The 27994-nt window shown below is 23.9% G+C and overlaps 3 protein-coding genes across 9 annotated transcripts; 1 reads left to right on the top strand and 2 right to left on the bottom strand.

The window, feature by feature from the left end:
* Positions 1 to 4780: 4780 nt before the first annotated feature.
* LOC126905450 (diamine acetyltransferase 1) lies at positions 4781 to 11964 on the bottom strand. Of its 3 annotated transcripts, XM_050685140.1 has the most exons (6): positions 11776 to 11959; positions 10875 to 10926; positions 8297 to 8360; positions 5693 to 5837; positions 5305 to 5572; positions 4795 to 4939 (listed from the first exon to the last, which is right to left on the bottom strand). In XM_050685140.1, exons 1-5 carry the CDS (start codon positions 11842 to 11844, stop codon positions 5420 to 5422), a joined length of 483 nt encoding a protein of 160 aa, XP_050541097.1. In that variant the 5' UTR covers positions 11845 to 11959; the 3' UTR covers positions 4795 to 4939; positions 5305 to 5419. The 3 variants fall into 3 exon arrangements, with proteins under 3 accessions (XP_050541100.1, XP_050541098.1, XP_050541097.1); XM_050685143.1 differs by lacking the exon at positions 8297 to 8360 and having other exon boundaries at positions 4781 to 4939; positions 5693 to 5820; positions 11776 to 11964; XM_050685141.1 differs by lacking the exon at positions 8297 to 8360 and having other exon boundaries at positions 4781 to 4939; positions 5693 to 5823; positions 11776 to 11964.
* A 675-nt stretch (positions 11965 to 12639) lies between these two features.
* On the top strand, positions 12640 to 14266 carry LOC126905449 (uncharacterized). The gene is made up of 2 exons (XM_050685139.1): positions 12640 to 13015; positions 13891 to 14266. The coding sequence occupies exons 1-2, from the start codon at positions 12679 to 12681 to the stop codon at positions 14154 to 14156; spliced, it is 603 nt and encodes a 200-aa protein (XP_050541096.1). The 5' UTR covers positions 12640 to 12678; the 3' UTR covers positions 14157 to 14266.
* A 3057-nt stretch (positions 14267 to 17323) lies between these two features.
* Positions 17324 to 27976, bottom strand: LOC126905444 (H(+)/Cl(-) exchange transporter 5). 5 transcript variants are annotated; one of them, XM_050685131.1, is made up of 18 exons: positions 27664 to 27975; positions 26489 to 26577; positions 24323 to 24448; positions 23989 to 24106; positions 23571 to 23606; positions 22737 to 22876; positions 22446 to 22661; positions 21767 to 21925; positions 21460 to 21607; positions 21258 to 21397; positions 21014 to 21196; positions 20426 to 20640; positions 19275 to 19392; positions 18996 to 19209; positions 18712 to 18922; positions 18493 to 18656; positions 18222 to 18429; positions 17329 to 17752 (listed from the first exon to the last, which is right to left on the bottom strand). In XM_050685131.1, the coding sequence occupies exons 3-18, from the start codon at positions 24326 to 24328 to the stop codon at positions 17662 to 17664; spliced, it is 2367 nt and encodes a 788-aa protein (XP_050541088.1). In that variant the 5' UTR covers positions 24329 to 24448; positions 26489 to 26577; positions 27664 to 27975; the 3' UTR covers positions 17329 to 17661. The 5 variants fall into 5 exon arrangements, with proteins under 5 accessions (XP_050541090.1, XP_050541085.1, XP_050541087.1 ...); XM_050685128.1 differs by lacking the exon at positions 24323 to 24448 and having other exon boundaries at positions 17326 to 17752; positions 27664 to 27976; XM_050685132.1 differs by lacking the exon at positions 23571 to 23606.
* Positions 27977 to 27994: the final 18 nt, after the last annotated feature.

The raw sequence follows: 27994 nt of genomic DNA on the forward strand, positions 1-27994 counted from the left end.
ATGAGAAATAATATTTTTTATTAATCCCATTTTCATTCAGGATATTAATAAGAAAATAACAGATCATGTAGCTTTTGGAATAATCCCCCATTTAGGGGGACTAAATGGGGGAAATCTTAAAAAAAATTACAAATTTTATAAATCTGGCACATAACCTGCCCACAGAGGGGATTCAAAATGACAATTTTGAAAGCCTTCCGGAAACTCTGACACTTTTATATGTATCTTAAATTAAACTAATGTAATGTACTTTATTGTGGAAAAAAAAAATTTGACTTCTGGACTTGTCTCCGTGATGAAAATGGCTATCGAATGCTATTTTCGTTTGAAAATTCTTGATTTTATTTTTTACATTTTTAACTTTATAATGCTATAACTTATAGCATTGTAAACTATAACTATAACTTATAAAAGTGTATGGATCAACACAATTTTTTATGAGAAATAATATTTTTTAATAATCCCATTTTCATTCAGGATATTAATAAGAAAATAACAGATCATGTAGCTTTTAGAATAATCCACCAAGTTTTTAAAATTAAACACTATCTAAAGATTTGCATCGAAGCGTTTTTTTTTATAGTGATTTTAATCACTGTCAGATATCATTATACTTGATACAACTATGTAACGTCACCACTGTGCTGCGACTCCCCTGTACTGGTTTTTTTTTATAATTTCTCTGTAAAAATTACATTACTAAATTATTAAAATATCAATTTCATTTCATATTTAATTGCTATAATAAATATTTTTTCATATATTACACTTATAAATCATAAAACTTGTAATCAGGATATAAATAAGAAAATAGGAGATCATGTAGCTTTTGGAATAATCCACCAAATTTTTAAAATTAAATACTATTTAAAGATTTGCATCGAAGCGTTTTTTATGATAGTGATTAGATTATTCACTAAAAGATTTTTAATATAAATACACATTTGATTAACTTATGTATTATAATACATAAGTTAATCAAATGTGTCTATAGACAATTAAATATAGCTCCTCTTAAGCGATATTCTTTAGTGATATTGTAGTCATAAAATATATACTATTTGGGATAAATCATCAAATATATATCATTGTTATTTATTTTGCCTTCTCTAATTTCTCCATATTGTGTAATATATATACTTGATGGCAATTTTTTTTTTGACGAAAAACAGTTTGTACAATTTTTTTGTTACATTAAGTTTTTAGATCACATATATACAATTAATAAAATATATTCAGTTGATGAAAATAATTTTGATACAATCCACCTTCAATTTTTTGCTTTAAGGTGGTGGCCCTGGATATTATAATTTAAAACTCATCAAGAAATTACTATGCACTTTGATTATCATAATGCAACTGTAATATTTAGCAAATTATCTATCTTTAAGTTTAATTTATCTAGCAATTCTGACAAATATTACATTTTTAACAAGTTATATATTATATATTTTTAATATTTTATACAAAACTGTAAATCATTTTTCTTTTAATCATGATTTAACTCTACTTCAGTATAATTAATTAACAATAAATAAATTTTTATTAATTTATTTGAAATAATTCTGTTTTAAATGATTTTTAAATTCATTTATTTATTATTTTATATTAAGTACAGGTAAAAATACTGCTATCATCGTTATTCTTTATTCAGATCTGTTTATATTTACTTTATTATAATATTCTCAACACCTAGAAAATCCAATTCATATCCATTTGTCCTCTGTTTGTGAAAACAATATGTATTAAAAGTTGCAAATAAGTAAATAACACAGCATAACAAATAACAAAAGCTTTATTATTTTTTTTTACAATTTTTATATTATTTCTATATTGAATTTGGACGTTTGTTCTAAATCTGGTTTCACATATTTCTATTACATCGAGTTTTTTACTTAATTATTAATTAGTTATTAAGCCTATAGAACTCGAATTTCTAAGGTCATGGTACCTTTACTCTCTCTAAACTGAAAAATTTGTTTGAAATTAATATTGATTTGTGTTCAATTATTATTATCAATTATTGCAGTGAACCGGTTTGTTGAAATTAAAAATTGTGCTCCTCGATTCACAACTTTCTAGTTCTTAGTTAAATTACTTCGTTTAATCAAAATATGAAGTTATAATCCAACGTAACAACATCAAGTTTCTCTTAAAATTTCAACATCATATAAATCTGAATATAACAGCAATTGTTTATTACTACTAATTAAATAATCAACTTATAAAGCAACATAAAATATCTACTAAATAAATTAAGCGTATATCTTTTTTTTTAATAGCTTTCAATACATAGTATTTTTATTGCTCGAAAATTATCTTTTATTATTGTTATTACTTTAAAAAAAAAAGTTCGTAAAAAGGCGCAACAAGTTTTGAAGATATATGAGAACTGATTCCGAGATGATGAAGTTTTTAGATAATATTTTTCAAATAAATTACGTTTAAAAGACATTTTTTTTAAAAATAAAAAAGGCTTCAATGCAAATTTTTTATTAGAGAGTATACTCGAAAAATATGTCTGGTGAACCAGAACAGTACTCGTTACAGTCAGGAAAGAACTTATATAGCAATTTTTAGAAAAAAATTTTGAAATTTACCGATTTTAAAAATCTTAATTTTTTGGGAATTTCCAGCATTTTCATTTGCAACTTAGTCGCATACAGTGAATGGCTGTCATAGCCATCACTGGAGCATTAAGAACTACACTAACGGTTATATTAGAGTCACTACTAATCGAATTACTTCCTTTGTATCTCAAATATAAGGAAACTTTGGAATGACTATCGAGATTGAACAAAGTTACACTAGTAACAAAATACTAGAACACGATGGTGTCACTGCAAATAAAAAAGCTGACTTTACTATGGCAAACTCTTATAAAGTATTTTAAAATAAACAAAAAATAATAATAAAATTTGAACACAAAAATAGCATTTTTTTAACTACGGCAGCGGTTTGCTCGAAAAAAAAGAAGAATAAGAAGATAAAGAAGATCGTTTTACTAAACTATAAAAGCATTTTCATAAAATGATTGTATTGCGAGACTTGTTGTATTTACATTATGAATCCATATTGATGAGCAATGTATATTTCATACAACTTAAAGAAATACTTGAGTAATAAATGAAGTTAGGAATAATATTCATTAAACTTAAAACATACTTAAAATCATATTGTAAAACATGGTATATATATATATATCATACATAGCATTTAAATTAAACATCTTGAATTTATATTCATGAAAACATACGCCAAATTTTACCCCATATCTAACTAAATTTCTTTAATTTATGACATATTAAATCTTAACTAAATTATAATATTACACAGCGTGGCCATTTTTTACATTATTCATAATAAGATCATATCGTTCTCTAGAGCAGATTTCTGTCACTTTCTTCTTTAGTTATACCACACTAACCACACGAAGAGAATACGATTTCAACAGTAGTTTGATACAAACAATAAAAAATGTAGTATGTGACACATTTTTGAACCATAAAAAATATTAAGTGATTGTAGTTAAACATAAATAATATTCAAATTACATATTGTGGCATGATTAAATCAATAAATTATATTTAATCTATTTGTAACAATTTTTGTACCTAATAAATATTACTACCACAGACAATATGAAAGTATAAACCCAACTGAGCTTGTTGTCATTTTTATAATGACAATAATATAACAATATAATAATGATAAGATCGATGTGTATTTAAAGATAAATACAATATTTAACGTATAATTTCGTATAAGATAAAACTTATCTGTGGTTTAATATTAAACGAATCAAAAACCACCAATATTCAAGTACGATAATTGTACTTGAATAAATTATTTATTACCTCTGATTATACGCTATAAGTAATACTTTATATAATACCTTGTATTTTGTTATAATTTTTAATGAACTGAAATACACATACATTTAGTGACATTTTTGTAAGCGATTATTGACAGCAAACATTCAAGGCGTTAAAATCAACATTTCGATTTGGAAATTGGAAATTCAAAATTTCATTCACTTTAAATGTTACTCCATATTTGCTATAGTACTAAAAAAGTTCAGTACATATGGAGAGTGTCTAATATTTGTATATTCAATTATTTAGTTATATGATTACTTGCATTAATATACAGGGCACTGGACTTAAAAGACTATTTAGTCAGTCAAGTACTGAGAGAAGATTTTAATTGCCCACTGTAAAATGTCTTTTTTCGTTATCACACCTAATAGAATTTTATTTTTTGACATTTTTAGTCATTCAAAATATATTTTATTATTTTAATAAAATAAAAAATATATTTTTAGTATTGTGTCATTATAATCATAAGCTATAACAAGTTTTTAAAGAAGAAAGTAGCAAAAAATATTCAGTATACTAAAATTTTCAGGATTTACCAGTATATGAAACCCGTTTATACAGAGATTTATATATAAACAGTATAATATTTTAAGAATGATACCCTTGTATTTAGTCTGCAATTACGATTAAATAAAAAATAATAATTAATCTTTATATTTTTATTGTCCTTAAAGGGTATTATGTTAAAATAAAAACAACTTTTTTTAAGTAGAATCTTCTTTTTTTACATTTAAGAAATTGTGTAATTTAAATAAAAAACATTTGTACATACTTATATTTTTGCACCGATTTAAAATCTGCAATTAGATTTTTATCTTAATAAATCATTTTAATAGAAATCATAGATATCATTTCTATGTAACTCTTATAATATAATAATTTTTTTTTATAACTAAAACTTAGGGATTTTAAAAATGTTAAGAATTTTATTAAATTAAGATATGAATGTGTTAAAGCTTTCATGGATTATCTTGTTGCTTGATGTTCTTAAGGATTTATCCATGTTCAGTCCATCTTCAGAGTGATGGATTCTGCAATGAGTCCGAAACGTCAGAACTCAACTGTAAACATAGATAAATCCTTAAGCATTTCAAGTAAATTAAAATAATTCAATAATAATATTACATATATTACATATATGTAACGTATGTCCGTTTGCAGATTTTCGTCATTACTTTACTCACTATTTTGTATACTATTTCACTCAGATTTCAATTTTCTTCTTCTTCCTCGCCTTAATCCCAACTTCTTAGGGCTGGCCACCCTTATCCTAAACTTCCACTTGACACAATCGCCACATCCTTTACGCTCACATCAGCTATTTTACTCAAATTTTAATACTAAATTTTTTCTTTCGTACAAAGAAATAAGTACTTTTATATTAATGATTTAAAATTTATTTTTTTTATAAGTTTTATAAATCTACCTTTAAATCTATTAATATGCTAATTATAAATTCTTCAGTTAATTTTTTTCAAGTTAGAATATGTAAAATGTAATCCATTGAATTATACATTTCAAATAATTTTTTCTTGATAATATTATTTTTCATTTTTTTTAATCGGCTTAACATATAACTGCCATCCTTTTGATTCTGTCATATTTTCAGCTTTATATTTTTCATAAAATTTTCTGGCAGGAATCCATTTCAATACTTGCCATACAACTTCTTTACATTTGTTATTATACGCTTCCTGAAAAAATATTCAGGAAAAAATAATAATTACAATAGCAAAGCTAGAAATTTTTCGTACATACAAAAATTGTATCTCAACTACATTTATTTTTGAATATAATGATTTAATTAAATTTACTTTAGCTAGAACTTGAAATAGTTGTGATCCTACTCCATGTCCTCTATAATGTTCTCTGATAAAAAATTCTCTTAAATACATCGATTTACCAACTTCAATAGAGTATGTGAAAAAATACAACATAAATCCTGCTAATTTTTTTGATCTTTGAAATAAAATATTACAATTAGACATTATACAATTGGTTAGAATAATCACAATATAGCTTATCTAAAAACTAAACATATAACTTAACGATATTTAAATAAATATAAATTTAAATCTAATATAAAAAAGTAAAACTAGAATTATTCATAGAAAATATATAAATGTATATAATACAAAATTAAATCAAAGCAAAAAATAAAAAATAAGCCTCACGTAATAGCTACTAAAATATTAGAACGACTCATTATTTTATTTATTTTTAATAATGTTGAATCTTTGTAGAATTGCTTTATATTAAAAATTAATTTATTGTTACCGTCCCTTATATTCTAAACTTGTATCAACTTTAAATCTTCAAATGGCAACCCGACTTTATTTTAAATCATCATTTTTAGCCATTTTTAAAGCATTCTGTACGAGAAGGATGGCAGCATATTAGTTTCCATGAATTTTTAAGTACACAAGTAGTAGTAGAGTTGGCTCCACTAATTTAAAGTAATCTTTAAAACACCCTGTTTGTGAAAAGATTTTGAATAGAGAGTATTTGTGAGTTTTTACTACGTTGGTCAGTCAAGATTCCACGAGAAGATGTTTGTTAGAATGTTGATTTTTTCAGGATAGGAGTCAAATATATATAGTACAGAAGTAGGTGTTTAGGAAGTTTATGTGTATGGTTTTCGGTTATACACATTGAGAATGAGTTCCAATTGGTTTTATTATAGATTTTAATTTATAGTTCAGTTTTGTATTAGAAAATGCATTAGAATTGGAAGATATACCTAAGCTTGGGGCATTGTTTGTATTAAGAATAAAATCCTGGCGGATAAGAAAATAATCACTACCATGAGAGTCATCCAGAACAAACTATGAAATGGGCACACATAATGATGACTGAAGCTAAGGATAAGTCAATTGAAGATTGATGATTGTTAGTTCTAGTTATATGACAGATGCGTCATTTTGGGGGGACAACTTGGCCATTTGCATCAATCTAAATTTTGATTGAATTTCGGAACCAGTTGACCTATACTTATACTAGACTGCACATTAGGGTGACCCTTAGCTACATGAGAGGTTTTTTTTTTTAATATTACAAAGTGTCACCCCCTAGAATTATTAAATTATAAAAAATTTTTAATTTGACATTTTTTCTATTATTATTAGCTTCAATGTGAAGCTGAGACGGTATTAATTTTACTCTGATGTGTTTTTTTTAATTAAAATTAAAAAAATTGTAGGTTTTGAATAGTAAATAATAGAAAAAATGTCGAGTTAAAAATGTATAGAAAATTAAATTAAAAACAACGGTTAAATGAATTTTTTTTTGTTTTTACAATGAACTATTTGTAAATTAACAATTTTAACGGTAAGAATAGAACATATACGTTTTTATTTTTTTAGGGCTAAATAAGAACTTTTCGAAAAATTTTGTATATATATTTTTTATAGAAAAATTGTATAACTACAAAAAAATCCAAATAAACTTTTTCGCAAAAGCTAAAGTTTTTGAGATAGACAATAAACTAAAAAATCACCTTTGGGGAGTTATTTTAACCCCCTTGGGGCACGTCTTAAAGTTGACCAATCGTCTCCAAATTTTGTACAATTTATTTTATTATGTATTCAAATAATTCTAGGGGGTGGCACTTTGTAATTTTTTAATTTTATAAATAAGGGGCACTCTACAGCACATACCGAGCCACTTAAATGTAATCTATAAAACATAGTAACAATCTAAATTTTGTAGTGAAAATAAAATGTAATTTGATAAAAAAAAATTTTTTTTCTCAATAACATTTGATAAATTCTCAATTTTATTATGAGGTAAAAATCTCGAACGAATCAAAAGGCATTGTGAAATGATGGATCGGTCAAAAGTTTGCCCCAGTCAAATATAATCTGAAATGACATTCCTGCTATATGGGTAGCATTGACGTCATTTAATAAATATAACCTAGAGGATTTAATAATCTTGAAGATGTCAGTATCACGGGAAGCACAAGAACAGTTCCCTGGAGTCTCGCGGTTCTGAAATATTATTATTAATAAAGGTCCGCTATAATTTGTAATTTATAAGGCTAAAAACCGAAGTAATTTCGATTTATAAATATTATTTACTATATCAAGTAAATTTCTTATCTATATCGAATTTTTTTTTATTATTTGTTGAAAAAAGTAGAAAAAATAAAAAAAAAATAAACAATTTTTCTATAAACGAAATAATTTCGATTCCTAACTCTGCTGAGAGCCTAATTACGCAAGGATAAAATTAAATATATAGTCTAAAACCCATGTATAAACTATTTAACACTACATCAATTTCTATATTCATTTTATTTTTGGCATTTATAAAAATCTTAATTCCTACAATAACTTTCAAAAAACATACAGCCTCCCTCAGTTGGCTGTATGTTTTTTTTTATACTTATAAGTATTTAGTTAAATAAATGAACATACTTTTTCTCTTGGGCGACATAAAAGTGGTAACATGGGTTATTACAAAATCCAAAATCTTTCAACTCTAAAAAATAAATTTAAAAGAATCTAGATCTAAAATCAGTTATCTAAGGCTCTTTCAGTTTCTAATTATTACACTGTTATAATAACTCAAATGAAATATAAATTAGTTAAACGGGTGGTTGTTTTGTATGAGCATGAGAATGATCGAGTTACTATGCGTTTATTAAATAAAACGATATAATATAATTTTCTCTAGGGGTACGAGTACGAGAATTTTATGAGAAGATGTAAAATATAGAAAAACCAAGTTATGTTTGAATATTTATTAATATAATAATAATTTCAAATAGAAATTATTGTGATTAATTATCACACATTAAGTATCAATAACGCTACTCTTACCAATAGTTATCTAAGCTTGTGCTGACTGTGAGTCTTGTCAATAAATACCTCGAGTTATATAGGAACTACAAGTAGGTTTTCTATCTCCACGAAAGAGTTTTTATTCGTATTGTCCACACAGGTAATTTACTCAAAGATTGGACTGGGCTGGTTAACTTCGTACAAACGTTATCGATTTAATTTATTTAAACAATATTTTATCCTAGCGATCACTTAATTTAAAAAGATTGACATGAATAATACATATTTAATTTGATGATTAATAAACAATAATTTATTGACTACTGAATAATGAGTATTATACGCATTATAACACTGTTTTGACGTATTTGAAGAGGGGTATCCAAGTGTTTTAGACACCTCTCATAAACAGGTGCTATATTTCATTTGTTATAATTTTCATTCTATGATTTAAATATCTTTTCAAATAATAAAACGTTGATTAAAAAAATCCTTTACCTAGTAAATATAAATGAAAAAAATATATCTTTTTTGCAAACTAAAATATAATTGTCATCATCAGAATTGGGAATAGAAACCAAAAACTTATTTAGATTAGATATAAATATAGATAAAAAAAATTATCTAGATAAATTGCTGTCACATTCCTTTTTTTAACATCATCATTACTAGAGAGTATCTTATTAACAACCCTTTTTATACACCTTTTATAATGATAATCTTTAGACCTTTCCTCTATTACCTTTTCAAGTCAATAGATTTCTTTTTCACCTTCCTTTGTTCCTAGCTTATCATACAACTCATCATACCTCTTAAACTTCGCCTTACTTACTGCACACTTGGCTTCTTTACACAAGCGTTTATACTCTATCCAATCTTCTCTCCTTTTGCTCTTCTGCCATACTTTGAATTGCTTTTTCTTAATTTCTATTATTTTTTTAACGTCCTCATCCCACCACTAGGTTTCCTTGTTTCCTGGCATTCTACTCCTGCTCTCACCAACAATCTCCTTTGCAGTATTCTTTACACAACTAACAAATCTATTCCACATATAATTTATGTCTCCCTCGATATTCTACACCGTCCTCTCTTTTACCGTCTTTACAAACTCTTTTTCATTTTCCCCTATCAATTTCCACCACCGGATCTTCGACTTTTTCCGCGTGTTTCTTCTAATTTTGTTTATTCTCTTTCCAGTACACCACAACTTCATTACCATCAGTCTATGTTGTGTAGTTACACTCTCACCTGGTAAAACTTTACAATCTTTTACTCGCTTTACGCTCTCTCTTTTCCACATAAAATAATCGAGTAAAAAAGTAAAAAATAAAAATAAATTCCTATTTAATTTTCAAAAGTTACCCCTAAAATGTACACTGTTTCTTATAATAAATTTGATTTGTACTACAGGCCACAAATATAAATCAAACATTATCGGACATTAAAGCCAAAAATTATACATTTTTCTTTAATAACAACTAATTATAAAGTGTTTTTCATAGCAACGGAACATCTACAGAGTGTTCGATTTATTATAAACCATTCGATTACTCGTAAAAAAATATAATACTTAAAAAATAATTTTTATTTCTTTTAGTTACATATAATTCTTGATTTATCATCTAATAATTAATTTTTAAATCATCCCTTATATCGTATAGGGGTGTCAATGTTTTTCTTTAATGACAACATACATATTTAATTAACTTACAAAATAGAAAATGATCTAATTAAGCTATACGATAACAATTTTGGACCAATTCTTTGAATATTATTCTTATTTTTATTCCTAGGCGGGATGAAGAGTATGACCGAAGACGACTAGTGATAAAAATAGAAACACCCACTCCTCAGATTTAAATTTTTAATAATTAGATGTATCTAATATTTTAGATGACGTTTAGATAAATAAAGTCATTTTGATAGAATAAGATTTTTTATTTTACTAGATAAAAATATATATATGATTATTTAGATTTTCCCAACGCTAATTATCATTATTATTATCTACCAGATTTTATTTTAAAGAAAGGTTATTCACGCATATACTTTGTGACAACCCTTTTGAAAAATTCCTGCGGACGACACTATTTGGCAATACATTATGTTACGCTAGCCAATACTCCATGTGCAAAGAAACGAAATGTCATCAAAATTTTAAAATTCTTCACTTTTTGAGTATAAAATAAACTTATTTCAAAAAAGGGCTTACCTTGAACATTAATATCTTTTGTCATTGAAATCCTTTCATACTCCCAAAGTTCCTATTCAAAACAACATACAACATAAGAGCAACTATGTACAGTTATCATAATTAAACAAACCACTTATTTAATCGAAAAATAAAAATAACATTGATAATTTTTATTTTATTTCATTTCCTTAATACATACTTTTTAAGCACGTTTTTTCAATTTATCAATCATAAAGTATTTTTTATGTTCATTCTCTATACCTCATAAAGGTGTTAGTTTTATATTTTTAAATAGTAATATACATAAATCCTACAACTGGCTTATTATTAGATAACGATCTAATTAAAAAAATGATTAGTCGATAGCAAATTTTGAACCAGTATTTCATAGTTTTTAATAATAAGTTATTAATAATTTAAAGTACTCGCACTATATTTTATTTAGTTATTGGCTCTCAAAAAATAGAGCTGGTAATTTCTAACATAAAAATTAATTTGCTTAAGTAACTTAAAACCTAAATAAACCTCAAAAATTATGATTTTTGTAAAATACAAAATATATTTGTCAAAAAAATGTCAAATGAAATTCCATAAAATAAGTAATTTTACAGTGATGGCGTTAGTCTTTGTACCTCGCCAACAGAATCAATTATCATAACCCTCAAATCCATTTTTACAAAGTGCTATTTCAAAATAGTATCATAAAGTTGTCGATCTATAATAATTCTATGTATTAAAATCTTATAAAAAATATATTTAAGACAACAAAAGCAATGATACTAATAAGACATTCACTAACCTACATTTTTTAAAGTGTATACATTTTATAAATTTTTAAATTTTAGTTATAGAAGTACATTTAATAAAAATTAAAAATCAATAAAATAATGAAGAAAATTCTAATAAGTATGACACTTACATAAACCATGTTGTAAAGTTCTTCGCAGTCTTCTTCATAACCTCTTCGAATAATTAGTTCTTGCCTCATTGTAATATATACAATTTTCTTAATAATTAAACAAAAATTATTAGTATTAGATGAATTCTCAATACTAGGTGTTAGTAATATTTAAAACATAAAATATTTTTTAACTTAATAGTATTGATAAAATTAATACTATTAGTGATATAATATATTAGTGTGAAAAGTCAAATCTATTCTATATTTTCTTATCAAATAATTAATATAAAAACACAATCAGGTTCAAAGAGTAAATTATAATTACAAATTATTATCCATAAACTACAGTTGTTTATCAAAAGAAAAAAAAACATTTTTCATAGGCGCAAATTTATGAAAAAATTTGGAAGAGGTTAAGTTAATTTTTTTCCTCGCCCTAAATTTATTATAAATAATAATATGTGTAAATTAATCATATATTATATATACGTATAAATTAAATTAATAAATTAATCAAATATATTACAAAAAATAATCAAAGCAATAAACCCCATTTATTTAAAACAATGCTATATTGTAAGATTATACAAACAATATAAAGTGGAGGCTACTAAATAAGTCTTATTTAAAATCGCTTAAGTTTAAGAGCTTAAGAGTTCTAATTCTACTTAATTAACATTGTAGGGTATGAAATAAACCTGGTTTTATGTAAAATAACAAAACTTCTTATTATAAATAAAAACTGGCTGATATAATATATTTTAGTAATCCTANAACTTGGTTTTATGTAAAATAACAAAACTTCTTATTATAAATAAAAACTGGCTGATATAATATATTTTAGTAATCCTAAATAAATAATAATAGAACAAAAAATTTTTATTTTTTCAATTTTAAAATTTGTCTTTCAAATAACTAAATATGTCACTTTCAGAAATAAGACATAAATTGCAGATGCAGCAGGTAGAAAATAAAATCAAGTTAATAAGAATGAATTGGTTCATTAAAAATTATGAAAAATTGTTTCAAAATCCAGAGAAACCTAAAGTACTCAGTTCATCTAAAATGGGTGAATTGTTTGAAGAAATTCAAGAAATGCGAGAAAGTAGTAAAGAAATATACAAAAAGCTACAAGTATATCAAAAAGATATTGATAATCAATTTAAAAATAAAAATAATGAACAATGCATCAAAGAAATAGCAATTTTACCCAATATGTTCCCTGTTCCGGAAGACGTTATGAAAGAACTACTCAATGGTAGGGTAAAATGGACTAATTGTAAATGCTTTTTGCAAACTTTTTTTTTAATTACAATAACAAGTTTTAATTTAAATTTAATAAAATTTTTATCCTTTAATTCTATTATAATATATATTTTAAAGATTACACAAATAATGAAATGCATTATTTTATTTATAAAAAGCTTTAAAGTTAATTCTAAATATTTTGCATGTTTCTCACTAGTTCGAAGTAAATATCAATAAATAGTTATGATGTAAGATTTTTTAAACAAATGTATATAAATTATTTGTTTAAGTCTATTACTTAACAATCAGTTATTTCATTTTTAAGTATTAACTCATATTTTATAGCAACAAAGCAAAATGAATCTTGAAATTGTTCAGCTATAAGATTTATTTTTCATTTTTTAAATAGATCTGCTAAAACAATGAAGTAATATTTGTAAAAATACAATTTGAATATTTTAAATGATCTAAATGCATCTATAAAATTAATCTATAATGACATTTATCAAAGGTAATTGTAAACCAGGTAAGAAAGCCTCTTAAAATAATATTTATGTTATAATTATCGACAAATCATGTTTCAATAATATTTATATTTAATTTAAATAAAAATCGTGGCTTTAATTTTAATTATAAGCATACAATTAATAAAAGTTGTTAGGTCAATTTTTTAAAATCTCATTTTTGAATTTATAACATTTTTATAATAAACTCAAGAATTGTTAAATCAAAATAATTTGTGAATGAAAGTATGTTAATTAATATAATATTATAAAACTCAAAATCACATTTGTTCATTTGATATAAAATATCAAATTTGTTTACAATTACTTCTCTATAATATAAGTGTTAAATTCTACAATTTAAATGTATAAACATTTTTAGGTGTAAGTAAAGATGCAGGACGATATAAATATTTAAAAATTAGAGGTCAACTTTCACCCGAAGAAAAATATTATTTCAGCCCAACTAATAATTATAAATATGGATGGAAAATTAAAAACTGGACCAAAATGATTGGACCAAAACATAGAAGAAAACAAGTGATAAAAACAACTTTTTATAGGTCAAATGGCATCAATTTATATGAAGAACATCCAATAAAAAGACCTCCTAATCCTTCAGGCCATTTTATTTATACATCACTGTAAATTAATTTTAAATAATTCTTTCTAAAAGAATTAAAAAATAAGAATAATAACAATATAATTTTTTATACCTTTTTTCAAACTACTTGGATTTTTCTACTCATCAGAAAAATTAAGTGATCGCTAGAATGAAATATTGTTTAAATAAATTAAATCGATAACGTTTGTACGAAGTTAACCAGCCCAGTCCAATCTTTGAGTAAATTACCTGTGTGGACAATACGAATAAAAACTCTTTCGTGGAGATAGAAAACCTACTTGTAGTTCCTATATAACTCGAGGTATTTATTGACAAGACTCACAGTCAGCACAAGCTTAGATAACTATTGGTAAGAGTAGCGTTATTGATACTTAATGTGTGATAATTAATCACAATAATTTCTATTTGAAATTATTATTATATTAATAAATATTCAAACATAACTTGGTTTTTCTATATTTTACATCTTCTCATAAAATTCTCGTACTCGTACCCCTAGAGAAAATTATATTATATCATTTTATTTAATAAACACATAGTAACTCGATCATTCTCATGCTCATACAAAACAACCACCCGTTTAACTAATTTATATTTCATTTTGAGTTACTATATTTCTTTTCATTACATAACCAAACCTTCTAATCCTATTTTCTCTTATCTTATCTACCATTGACGTTACTCCTAAGCTTCCTCTTCATAATCATTTTTAACACGCATATATTAGTGTCATATGTATGTTGTGTTTTGTATGTAACTCTCCACGCGCCACTCGTTATTATTCTCGCGTATTGCGTTGTCTATGGCCCACAGTGGAATGAAACGCCGATTTAGGCGGCCAAAAGTATCATTTTTTTAAAGTCACTTAAATTTTTTTTTTTTAGCAAAACACATTAATATCATACTTAAGGGTTTTAATACAAATTTACAAGGGCATAAGTTGATTTAGTAAAGATGTAGAGCTATTTTAATGTTATACTTCTAAAATTTTTCCGTATTTTCAGTTATTTTGAGTTTATTTTTGTACATTTTTTTTATGCCTTAAAAAATAATTTAAAATTAAAAAAATTTTTTATTCCTATTAAAAAAGATATCCTTTTTCAAATGAAAAAGAAAAAAAAAGATTTTTTTTTATTTTTGTGGAATTAAACATATTTATACTTAAAAAAAAATCGAAATTTTTCGTTTTTTTCTCTAGTTTGCTCGTTTAAAGAGATTAACTAAAAATTACGCAAAATTACACGTTAATCCATACATGTGGCTTGTAGAGCAAGTCATTAGCTATACTATGAAAAAAAAAAATGAATATTTTAGTTTTATACATTTAAAAAATAATTATGCCATTGATAAATTCATGTCTGAAAATGAATCATTTTATTCATCTTCTTTATAGTTGTCATCATTATGAGGGAATATTACTAACATCTTACCATATTGCATAATTATTTTTTAAATGTATAAAACTAAAATATTCATATTTATATATCTATGTAATCGTATAACAATTAATAATAAATAATGACTAATTTTATTTATAGAGTAAAAATCCTGTAAAACATAAGATTTTTAGGAAAATACTCGTTTATTCTAGGTAAATGCAGTATGTACAGTTCAAATATTATCGAGCGCAAAATTTTTTTTTTTCATAGTATAGCTAATGACTTGCTCTACAAGCCACATGTATGGATTAACGTGTAATTTTGCGTAATTTTTAGTTAATCTCTTTAAACGAGCAAACTCCTGTATATTTCGTACCCTTACATACGTGTGTATTATCAATATTATATATATATATATAAACAAATTTGTATTATTTATTATTAGATATAAACATTTAAAAATTCAATTTTTTTTGAGTCAATATACGTGTATATATTATAAGGGAATACAAATACAGGTAGCTAATTGGTTTTTTATAACGATATTCGCAGGTATTATCAATGGTCATAAATCACATCGTTGTGAATTTTTAAACACACTAACTGGCAACACAGAAATTATATCTATTGATAGTCATTATTTACAATAAACACTCCGTGACTGTTATAGCGATGTCATAAATAACTAAAAAGTAAAAAATAAATAGTTTTAAAAAACTGAAAAACACGCTTTTAAAGCATATCGAACTAAAAATTTTTAAATAAGCTTAAAACAATAATGTACAAAAAATTCTGGTATTGTTGTGAAAAAAAGCGTGGGTGCTTTGTGCCATATTTTTCGTATATTGAGCGATTTTTTCTCACAATAATACTAGTATTTTTTGTACATTATTGTTTTAAACTTATTTTAAAAATCATTGTTAACTTTTTAGTTCGATATGCTTTAAAAGCGTGTTTTTCAGTTTTTTAAAACTATATTTATTTATCCTTTATTTTTTCGTAACAACAGAACAGTATAAATTTTATTTTATCTGTTCATAAAAAATTAGTTATTAAATAACTACTATGATTAAATTTTAACAATTTTGTTTATTGCAGGAAAATTGATTATTATTATTCCAATCATTATTTATTTATAACTTTTTAAAGTTGCAGGTTTGATATTTTAGAAGTAAATTTTTGTAATTGATAAAATATAGTTTTATAACAAAAATATAATATTTATATTAAATTTATACTATTTTAATGTTTACTACTTTTAAATAAAACAAAAAATTAAACACAATATAACACTTAATATCAATTATAATGATCTGTATTTATAAAATATATAATCTACAGTTTTGAAAAAGTTTTACCAATTTAGGTATATCAAATTTAAATAATAAAATCTTTTTAATAAAATAAATGACTAAGTAGATTAAAATACCATTAAGAGCTGCCATTTGTTCAGGCTTTAATTATACACAAAGTAATCAATAATAAATAATACATAAATAAAATAATAACAAAAATAAATTTTAACTTCAAATCACATCTAAAAATCTTAATTTAAATTGGATGAGTTATATTATTACAATATAAAAATGAGATATAATAACACAAACCTATTATTTTACTGTTCTTTTTAGTAAAATGATGATATCTATAGGTTCAAAAAATATACCAAAACATATATTTACATTAAAATTTATATTAAATAAATCCATGTATATTATACAATTAATTGAATAACATTAATATTTTATCTATAGTATTTTCATTATTAAGATATATGAGGCTAACTAAATACTGTTTTAAATAACAATACAAATTTAAATAAATGGAATCTAGTAGGCGTTTCATCTTAATTTCAATTTTAACTTGAGTTCTTAACTAACAATACTTTTAAGAATCATAACATAATTCAAAACTTTCTGATTTACTCTTTTACAATATCAAACAAATAATTAAGACAGTTAAATAATTATATTATTATGATTCTTTGATTTTATTAAACAGATATCTTTGAAAATTATATTACAAAGTTTAATAATAGAATCCAAGACAAATAAAATATTTATCATTGCTAAATGATACAAAACAGTTAAACAAATTAATTTGTGGCTAAATTGATTTTTATAATAATAATTAATTTCAATTAGACTATTTAGTTAAAAAGTACTGAGCTAGGATCTTCATTGTCCATATGTTTGATATATCGTAAAATATCTTTTTTTGTTATTACACCTAATAATCTCCTAAATAATTACATACATTAATATAAATAACAAATTTCTACTGAGATGTTATCCTGTTCTGACAAAATTATAACTTTTGAACAACTGTATATTTTTTGTTACTTTCTTCTTTAAAATTTATTTGGAGTATAGGACTATAATAATATAAAATATATATTATTTTTTTTTTTATATAACATTTTTTTGAAAGATAAGAAAAATTAAAAAAAAAAAAATTAGAAATAAAATCTCTTCATTAAAATTCATCAAAAAATTATTTTGTTACAATTTTTTTTTTATAATATACTTTATAAAACTACTATTTTTAATTTCAAAATAAAAAAATAATATATATTTTATGATATTATTATAACCCTATACTCCAACAAAATTTTAAAAAAGAAAGTAACAAAAAATATTTAAAGGATCAAAAGTTATAGAATTTGTCAAAACAGAAGGAACAATTTGTATATTATGTAATAAAACTAACCCATTATGTGTTACTAATGTTTGTCTCAGACCAAGTTTTCTGAACATATCAATAACAGTTTCCATAGGTGTTTGGTCAGTGATGGTTATTGGAGCCATATCCAATATTTTTTTTAATTTAAGAGGAGGTGGTAAAATTTGTTGAGTAACATCAGTAAATATAACTAACGATTCCGATAGACACCCATCCATTGTTTTTTTAGCATTTTCTAAAAAAAATCCAGTTTGTACATTTTTTTAAAGTTTACATTTTTTACAGTTTAAACATTTACCAAGAGCTAAATGTAGATCTCTACGTAAAACATAACCAACTAGGTATTGAGATTCTTTAGACACTACAACTGGAAAACCATTATGTTCAGTTTCTTTTAAAAGTGTTTCAATATCTTCGAATGACATTGAAGATTGAGTAAGAACTTGCAAATGTTCAGCTTGTCTATAATATAAAATATATAAATTAACAATATTTATTAATTTAATATTAAACTAACTTTGGTTGCATAACATCTGCAGCTATAGTTGTATGTACAATTTCTTCTTTACTATCCAAGAATGGATATCCATTTAGTTGAATATGAGCATCATACATTCCTTCCTTTCCTAAAGCATCACCAACCCATTTGCTAGCCATAACAGCTGCCATCAATGGCACAATATATCTAACACCTCCAGTTAGTTCAAACATAATAACAACCAATGAAACTAAGAATGCAGAATAAAATGATTTACTATTTACTATTTTAAATTAATGGTTAATTTTTAATATTATTGCAACCTGTCATCCGTGTTACACCCCCTAATACTGCAGCTGCTCCAACCATAGCATATAAACCAGGAGTAATACAATCTTCTTGGCCTGGTAATCCACAACTGTTATCAAAAAACCATAAATGAGGATGAGTAGCAGCTAATTGTTGCATAAAAATACCAACTATTCGGCCAGCAATTCCTCCTAAGAATAAACTAGGAATAAACAAACCACATGGTACCTGTAGTTTTAAAATAAAGTATTGTAATTTAACAATGTCAATTTATAAAAATTAATTTATACAACCTTAATACCAAAAGTAAAAATGGTAGTAATTAATTTCAAAATGAATGCCATTGAAAGAAGTATCATAGCTCTGTAAACTCCAGGTCCAGCTAAATTTGCTTTATCATTTGTATAATCACTAAAAATGCAACAGCTCAATAAAATTTAAACTTATATTATAAATGTAATAATTTTAATATTAAGCAACATAAAATACTTGCAAAGTTTTACAAATAACATAAAATTTTAAATAATGAATAGTGCAGATGAATACCAGCTCACTCAAATTAAATACCAGATAACTATTTATCTTTAAAGCTTCAAATGTAGTAGAAAACATGTTAACTATTTTTAAAAAAATGACTGGTTACACATAAAATATACTATAATCTTTACCCTAGATAATTTTAGTGATAATCAATATTATACCTTAGTTAGAATAGTATTATACTACTATTATTATTAACACCACAGTCAGATCATCAAATATTTTTTTATGACATCAACACAAATGTACAACTCTAGTAATACTTTTATAAAATAGAAAATTAATAAGATTTTGTATAATATACTTAAAAATTTAGACTCTGTTGATATTTTGAAATCACCTATATTTTCTAGATAATTCTAACATAGAAACAGTTTGACATGGCCCGTAATAGTGCACTATTCATTTACAGTGAATTAGCACGTTATACGGTCGTGATTATCAGCTGTCCACTGTCGCACTCGTTAGTGTTGACGATAACACTATATTCGTCTTGTCCGGCAGTCAGTAGATAGGATAGGTCAGAGGAGCGCAGCACCGCGAGACACATCGGCGACTATGTAAACCAGTTCATCTGTGACTGACTTCTGCCGCACGTGTCATCGAACTATATACCAGACCTTAATATTGTAATCCATATTTTGCAGAATTTTAATAACATTATTATACTTAAGGTTAAATAAACTGACTCGACCATCACATCAAACACAGTTACGATTTTATTATTTATTATTAACATTCTACTATCGTGTCAAGTTCACATTAGGTAAATCCATTAGAGTTGCACAATCACAGTCAAATAATGTGCAAGAGGCTTTGTTTTTAACTATATGAATTTTCTAGATATATATCTTGTTTTCATTTTTAGGATAATTAATATGTATTATTACTTCATAATACTTACCAAAGACTATCATGACTGGATACATCACACTGACTAAATAATAAATAAATTAACTGACTCATACTCATACGAGTATATGGGTTTGGGTAAGAAAGAATTGCTGTAATAGCTGTAAGAACTAATACTTCTATAACAGGATATTGTCCAAGAACTGATGTTTTTCGATAACGACACCACCTGATATTGCATTTAATAAATATAGTAGCAATAACACCCTGAAATATAAATTACTAATTAGAATTACAGTGGTTGGTAAAAACATAATTTTAGCAATTTTTTACAAGAGCAAAAGCAAATTTAAATTTTCAATTGTATCTTAAGCAAATTAACATTATTTAAGAGTACAATACAAATCTTTACATTACAATTACTTGTAATTTTTTTTACATTATTTTATAGTATTATTAACCTTCAATCAAAACCTTGATACAAAATATTGAAGCATTTTTTTTTTTTACAAATTCATTAAGTGTTGTTTTTTACTATTTTACACTGTAGCTTTTAAAATTTTGAACAGTATAAATTAAAAATAAGTAAAAAAGATTAAACTGCTATTATTTAATATGAAACATAATTAAATATAATTACTCCAATTATTCCCAATCCAATGAATGGAACTAGTTCAAAAAACATCCAAGGTCTATGGTATTCCACATAAAACATTACAGAATGAGCATTGCCAAATGGATTAATTGAACTAAGAACAAAAGCAGCAACAAGTGCACAAAAGAATGATCGCCATAACGTTTTTAAAGGGAAATAATAACTGACCTTAAAAATTACATAAATTATTATTTACAATTAATTAAAAAAATGTATGTAATAATTTAACCTCTTCTAAACTAAAAAGTACTCCGCCAATTGGAGCACCAAAAGCAACTGATACACCAGCAGCAGCGGCTGCAGATAATATTTCTCTTTTTTTAGCTTCATTACGGCCATATTTTGGAAACAAATAAGATAAGATATTACCTATTTAAATCAAATATTAACATTACATTTGTGTAAGATTATCAATTATAATACTAATTTACCAATGCATGAAGCTATATGTACCATAGGACCTTCTTTTCCTAGACTAAGTCCAGCAGATACACTCATCATAATTCCTACAGACTTAATAAGAAGTGTCCATTTCCCGAGGTATCCTCTTATAATGAAACCACTTAAAATTGTTTTTATCTGAAATATCAAAATTCAATAATTTTATTTATATAAATATGAGAACATTTTAATTATTTTATTACTCTTTTATTTTAGGATAATATAATGATATTAAAAAATTGTTTAAATTATTAACATTCATCTATTGAGACTACTCTTTTTATTAATAATTCTTACCTCTGGTATACCTGAACCACAAGCATAAGGAGCAAACATTCTAACTAAGCCTGCAGCTAATGCAGCAAATAATAGAGCCCACATTATGTAAAAAATGTAAGATACTATGTAGGCAAAAGTTCCATTTGATGAAGTAAATATTTCAGACCAATAGAACCACTGAAAATAATTAAATATAATAGCAGTCATAAAAACATAACATTAATAATTATTAAGAAATTAATAAATAGTATTTAATATTAGAAGTATTATACTTAAAAAGTTTGTGTCTAATGCTATATGTTCTGTAATACCTTGTTAATTGCATTAAAATTACAAAATAAAAAAGAAATTGAAAAACTATATTTTGTAAAATATATTTTTGAGTAACTAAAAACTATTAAATTACATAAAACAGTTATAATAAGCAATTTATCAAAAATGGTTTCACACGTTTCATTATTACTCAGGTAAATATTTATTAAATACAATTAATAATGATGATGTTTGTACAAACTATAAAAAATAATATGAAAGTTTATCCATACAATATAATTTAAACTAATGAAGCAGTTATAATTTATTATAGTTAAATAAACTAATTTAATGAGTTTAACGATTGAAGGTTGTCTCTTACTAATGAATTAAATGTACTGAAAATTTATTAGTATAATAATTTTACTTGATAAATTTAAACAACCTGAGAACAGTTTCCTTTATCAAATTCAAAAGAAGTTTCATTTGAAGACCAACAGCATTGTTCCATATTTAACCAAAAAGCTTGAGGGCAGATACCAAATTTTAAATCTGACATCCATGATGTTCCAATATCAATTATTGCTGCAACAGTACCAGTTACTAAACCTACTAATAGTACACAAAGCCACCCAGACCATGCATCATGAGCTGCTTTTATCTATAGAAATTACAAGCATTATAATTTCAAAGTAGTGAGAAATTAGTTTTTTTAACAGCAAAAAAAAAAACATACTACATCTATAAAAGAATTGTCTTTGTGCTTCAAAATATGTCGATGACGTAAACGATCACGTGCAACATCTCGTTGCCAATCTATGGTGTGAAAATCTTCATACTGACCAATACCAGGTATGTCATCAGCATCACCAGATCCTAAATTTAAAGATTAATAAGAAGAACTAGGACAAAAATCATAAATTATAATTCAATCTTTACAAAAATATAAAAAAACAAACATTACCAAAAAAAAATAATTTTAAAGTTAAAATATATAAATCAATCATGCTATTTTGACAGATATTTTTTTTAAATAATTTATTTTGTTATGCTATTAATAACATCGCATATCATCAAATTTTTGATTATTTTATCATGGTATCTATAATATTCTGATTACTTTAATAAAAGTAGTCAGAATATTGTATGAATGTTTTCCATTATAGCTAAATTAATTATAGTGGTAATCTCATGCAATTTAAAAAAGTGTTACTACCTCTCAAAATTTAATATGAGACATTAGATTTTTATTTTAGCTCTTCAGTATAATTGTATATTTAAAGATACAATTGGTATTCTTAAGGTAGCAACTTTTAAAAGTAGCATGCTCTATCTCCATATTCTACCCTTACAATCTAAAGCAATGTCTACTACTACTTAGAGAAATTTAAATAGAATCTGTAGCTGTTTTAAAAATGAATAATTTTTTATAAAACTAATTCTAAAAACTATTTTAAAAAGCTAAATTCTAAAAATTGTCAAAACTCCTCGTCATTTAATCATTTTCTTTAGTTAGGTATATAAACATATAAAACAAAATATTACTTCTAAAATTACACCAATTACTCACCATAATTTACTGTTCCTCCAAAAATGACATCAATTCCTTTAAATTTTAAAGACCTCTTTTACAACAATTATATTTTATAATTAATTATTATTTATTAATCTACACTAATTGTCTTTAGATTATAAAGAAAACATACATATTAAAGAAGTTCAAAAGCAAAATTATTTTTTTTTGATTTTTTTTTTAGTTAATTTATATGCTTTAATTTAAAAGAATTTAAAAGACTAAGTCATTTTATACTGTTGAATACATAAATTTAATGTAAAAATTAACGAAAAAAGTGATAGCAAAATTAATTTGATATTTCCCCTTCCCTCATATAAAATCATAATACATGTCACACATATTTTTAAACAAAATCAATTTTGTAAGAAATGATATATAAGTATTATATTAATTTAATACGAATAAAAATTACCAGGCGAATGAATAGGTGACTGTTGGTGTAAAGAATGATCATTCATTCTTTCTGATGTAATATTTACCATATCATCATCAGAATTTATTCCTAAACCTCTATCAGTTAATTTCTTTACCTATAAAAGAAGTACAATCTTATAAGTAATTAAAATATATATATATGAGAAGCTTAATTTGAATAGTATTATGCAATAGAAAACCAACTCTCAGTTTATTTCTAAGTTTTATTCTTTAAAATTTAATAATTTAATTTTTAAATATTTTTATGAGTTTTGGTTAGCTTTTGCTGTAAATTGATCAATTATAATATTATGAAGCTAAAAAATACTTACTGTCATTGCAAATATAATTTTGAAAATGTAACTTTGATAAGATAAAAAGTAATCAAACTAATACTTAAAATAATCTCAATGTGGCTATGTATTACAATATGCTAAAACCAAAAGCAAGTTAGCGTACTAAAATCAAAGCAAAAAAAAAATCTTAAATTAATCATTAAAACAATACATTGTTATCATATTTATAAAATATGAAATTTTTATTAGTATTATTTTAAAAATAATCGTAACTTTGATATGTAACATAAGAAAACGATTCTAAAAAATAAATAAAATAATATCTGAAAATTCTTATATTTTTAAACACATAAAAATAATGAAAATTATCTAACTTTCAATAAAAAGATAGATTATTTTAATTTATATTATAATTTACTAAGCACTTTGCATAATAGCAAAAAATAGTAAAGATTATTCTTGATCAACTAAATCTTCATCTTGACTAAAAATTAATTTATTATCCTGTTTATTTTTTTTATTAAGTTTTTAATAAAATAGCCAACTACTTTTTTATTTTGTGGTGCTTGACAAATTTATCTCATAGCATAGTATAAAAAGAATATTTGATGGTGTTGTGATAAAATATGCAAAGAATGTATAAAATGTAAAATAATGGGTACCACTTATTTATTATTTACAAATATTAAAAACTTCTTTCCTAAAATCCTGCTTAATTCTTGAGTATCATAATTTTATCAAAAAAAATTACCGAACAATTAATTGAGTCACTTTATAAAACTTCTTGTACAAGGTAAGAAATTGAAAACTATGGATATTCTTCAATAACCTGGCTAAAATAATTTTGAATAAAATGGGTGTTTTGCAATGTGTAGATTCTATTTTTATGTTTTTGTATATTTTTTATATTTCACATGTATGTAATCCAATATTTTTTGCATAAAAATCTGGACCCTTTTTTTAATATACAGGGTAACTGATTTATCATAAACCACTCCATTACTCTCAAAATACATTATTGAAAAAAAAAATGTTCTGTTTTTTAGTTACATATATTTCTTGATTTATCAACTATTTTTATCACTTGTCATTTCTTGGCTTTACTTTTCCTCCCACCTAGGTATAAAAACAAGAATAACTAGCAAAATACTGATTCAGATATTGTTATCGACCAGTCATTTTTTTAATTCGTTAATTTTTTATTTTATAATCTAGTTAAATATGTATGTTGCCATTTAAAAAAATAAAATAAACATCCCTTTAAGTTATAAAGAATGATTCTAAACAGTTATTATTAACTGATAAATTAAGAAATATATGTAACTAAAAGAAACCAAAAAATTTTTTTTCAAATATTATATTTATATTTTTTTATCTAGTGGTTTATGATAAACCAAACCCTTTGTACTACTTGAAAATGTGCAAATGCAAAGCAATCTAAATAAAGTGAGTTAATTTGCAATAACCTATGCAGAATAATAGATACAGTTAAATTTTTCTTAACACAATAGAAATGATAAATCCTTAACCTATAAAATTTTTAAATAAAACATAGAAATTAAAATAAGCATATTTTATATTAGAATAAAATATCTAAATATTTTTCATAAAATAAAATTTATATTTCATAAATTTATTGTTTTATAGAAGTATTTATGATTTGTTGATGGATTGTGTTTATATGAATACATTTATAAAATTACTTATTTAATAACTAATTTAATTAATTTAATTAATTAATAAATGTTCAAATGAATTAGGGAACCTCGTGTGTTCATCAATAATTTATGTTTAACATCAATCATAAATAGCTTTGTTTACTGGGTATGATAATATAAGATCAATAATTTAAGTCACTATCCTACTCTAAACAAACTTAAGATTTCAGAATTTTACTTTAGTAATTACAAAATAACTATTACACATTATTTCAAAATATTTTTTAAAAAGTTAGTCATTAAAGGGAGTAGGTCAAAAAATACTTTAAAAAAAACAAGAATTTATACTGTAATTATATAATAGTCTCTATTCTACATAAGTTAAAACAATTAATAAAAATAATAGACATTCATCATAATAAGTACACACATAATACATAACATCAATAGAAATAATAGACAAAACAAGTACAATAAGGAAAAAAAGGTTTATCCACAATCTATCCTCTTGTAATAATACATATAGCAATAATATCTACAATACCTGTGTTAATGCCTGATAGGTAGAAATTTTTATTGGAAAATCATTACTTGTCAATGGTAAATTTTCCATATTTTTTGAGAACCATAATTCTAAATTAAAATGAACTCTTTAAAAAACAGTTAAAAATTATAAATCTTTTACTGATTGTAGTATAAAGTAAAATCTAATATGCAGCTCAATATCAATTTTGAAATTTGATATACTTTGGGTATTTAGAAAATAAATTGAATTTATAAACTTGAAAATAAATTTAATTGGATATTAACTCAAAATTTTTTATAAAAAATAAGTAATATATTTGATATTTTAATTACAATTTCATTAAATAACTTTTATTTCAATATTAATTGACATTTTAAACAATTACACTCATATAAATCATAATGAAAACTTTGTTTTATTTTTTTTTTTAATTTAACATTTGATTTTTTAGTTTAAAAAAGTTATCAGATTAGACTCTAATATATATGGCATTTAGTAGGTTGATTAAAAACAAATTTTATCAGTATGAAAGTTTAAAATAATTATATACATTTATGTTTAAATAATTTGAAATATTACCAAACAGTTCATGAATAAGTTTTTCCATGTTTTAATTTGTGTAAATGTCAAATTTATTAAAAATTAATCTCAACAAATGAGGTATTTGTAGTACTTTTAATTTATTATACTACACTGATAAATATAAACAAGAAATCAAAAAACAATCAATATATTCTATAATAATAATAGCAGACATGAAATAATTCAGAATGTATTATTATTGTAAGTATTACTCTTGCACAATATTTATTTGATTTTGTAAGTAAGTCATAATAATTAATAATTACAGAATATAGAAATAATGTTAAGTTTAAAATATAACTGATAATATCTCAAGTGGTCAGTGGTTTCAAAACTTTAAAAAGTACTTTATATGACTAAAACAGAAGCAAAACTGTAGTAAATCAATTTGATAAACATAATTTTGTTATTTACACAAAATAATTTTACACGAATTTATTGGTGAAAACTAACAATTATAGTTTTATGTTATTCATTAAGAAATAAACACCGATAAACCACCTGTTCTTTGAGTGATTCTGGCATTTAAAATCATTAAAACCTTATTATTTTAATTGAGATAATATACAATTTTTTAACTCAATATAAATTAAAGAGTTAAATTTTCTTACCAGTTTATAGGTTTTTGCTATATTTTTTCTAATAGGATGTTCGCCTAAAACAACCATTACCACTTAAATTATAAATATTAGAACCTTAGAAACAATATTTTCCAAGTAATAAATTTATACTTTTGGTCAATAAAGAATATATTTTTACTTATACTCTATAAAAATTATACTTTCAAAAAAAAAAATTAAAAAGATATTAGTTTACTACGAATATCAAGTTCAAACATTTGTACATATTGTAAAGAAAATAAAACTAAGATAAAATGTATCAACTATCTCCGATCGACAGCCACTGTCACAATTTGCAGTAGCTTGATAATACAATATAATA

The sequence above is a fragment of the Daktulosphaira vitifoliae genome, unplaced genomic scaffold (genome assembly GCF_025091365.1).
Source record: "Daktulosphaira vitifoliae isolate Bord-2020 unplaced genomic scaffold, ASM2509136v1 Scaffold_4, whole genome shotgun sequence".
NCBI lineage: Eukaryota > Metazoa > Arthropoda > Insecta > Hemiptera > Phylloxeridae > Daktulosphaira > Daktulosphaira vitifoliae.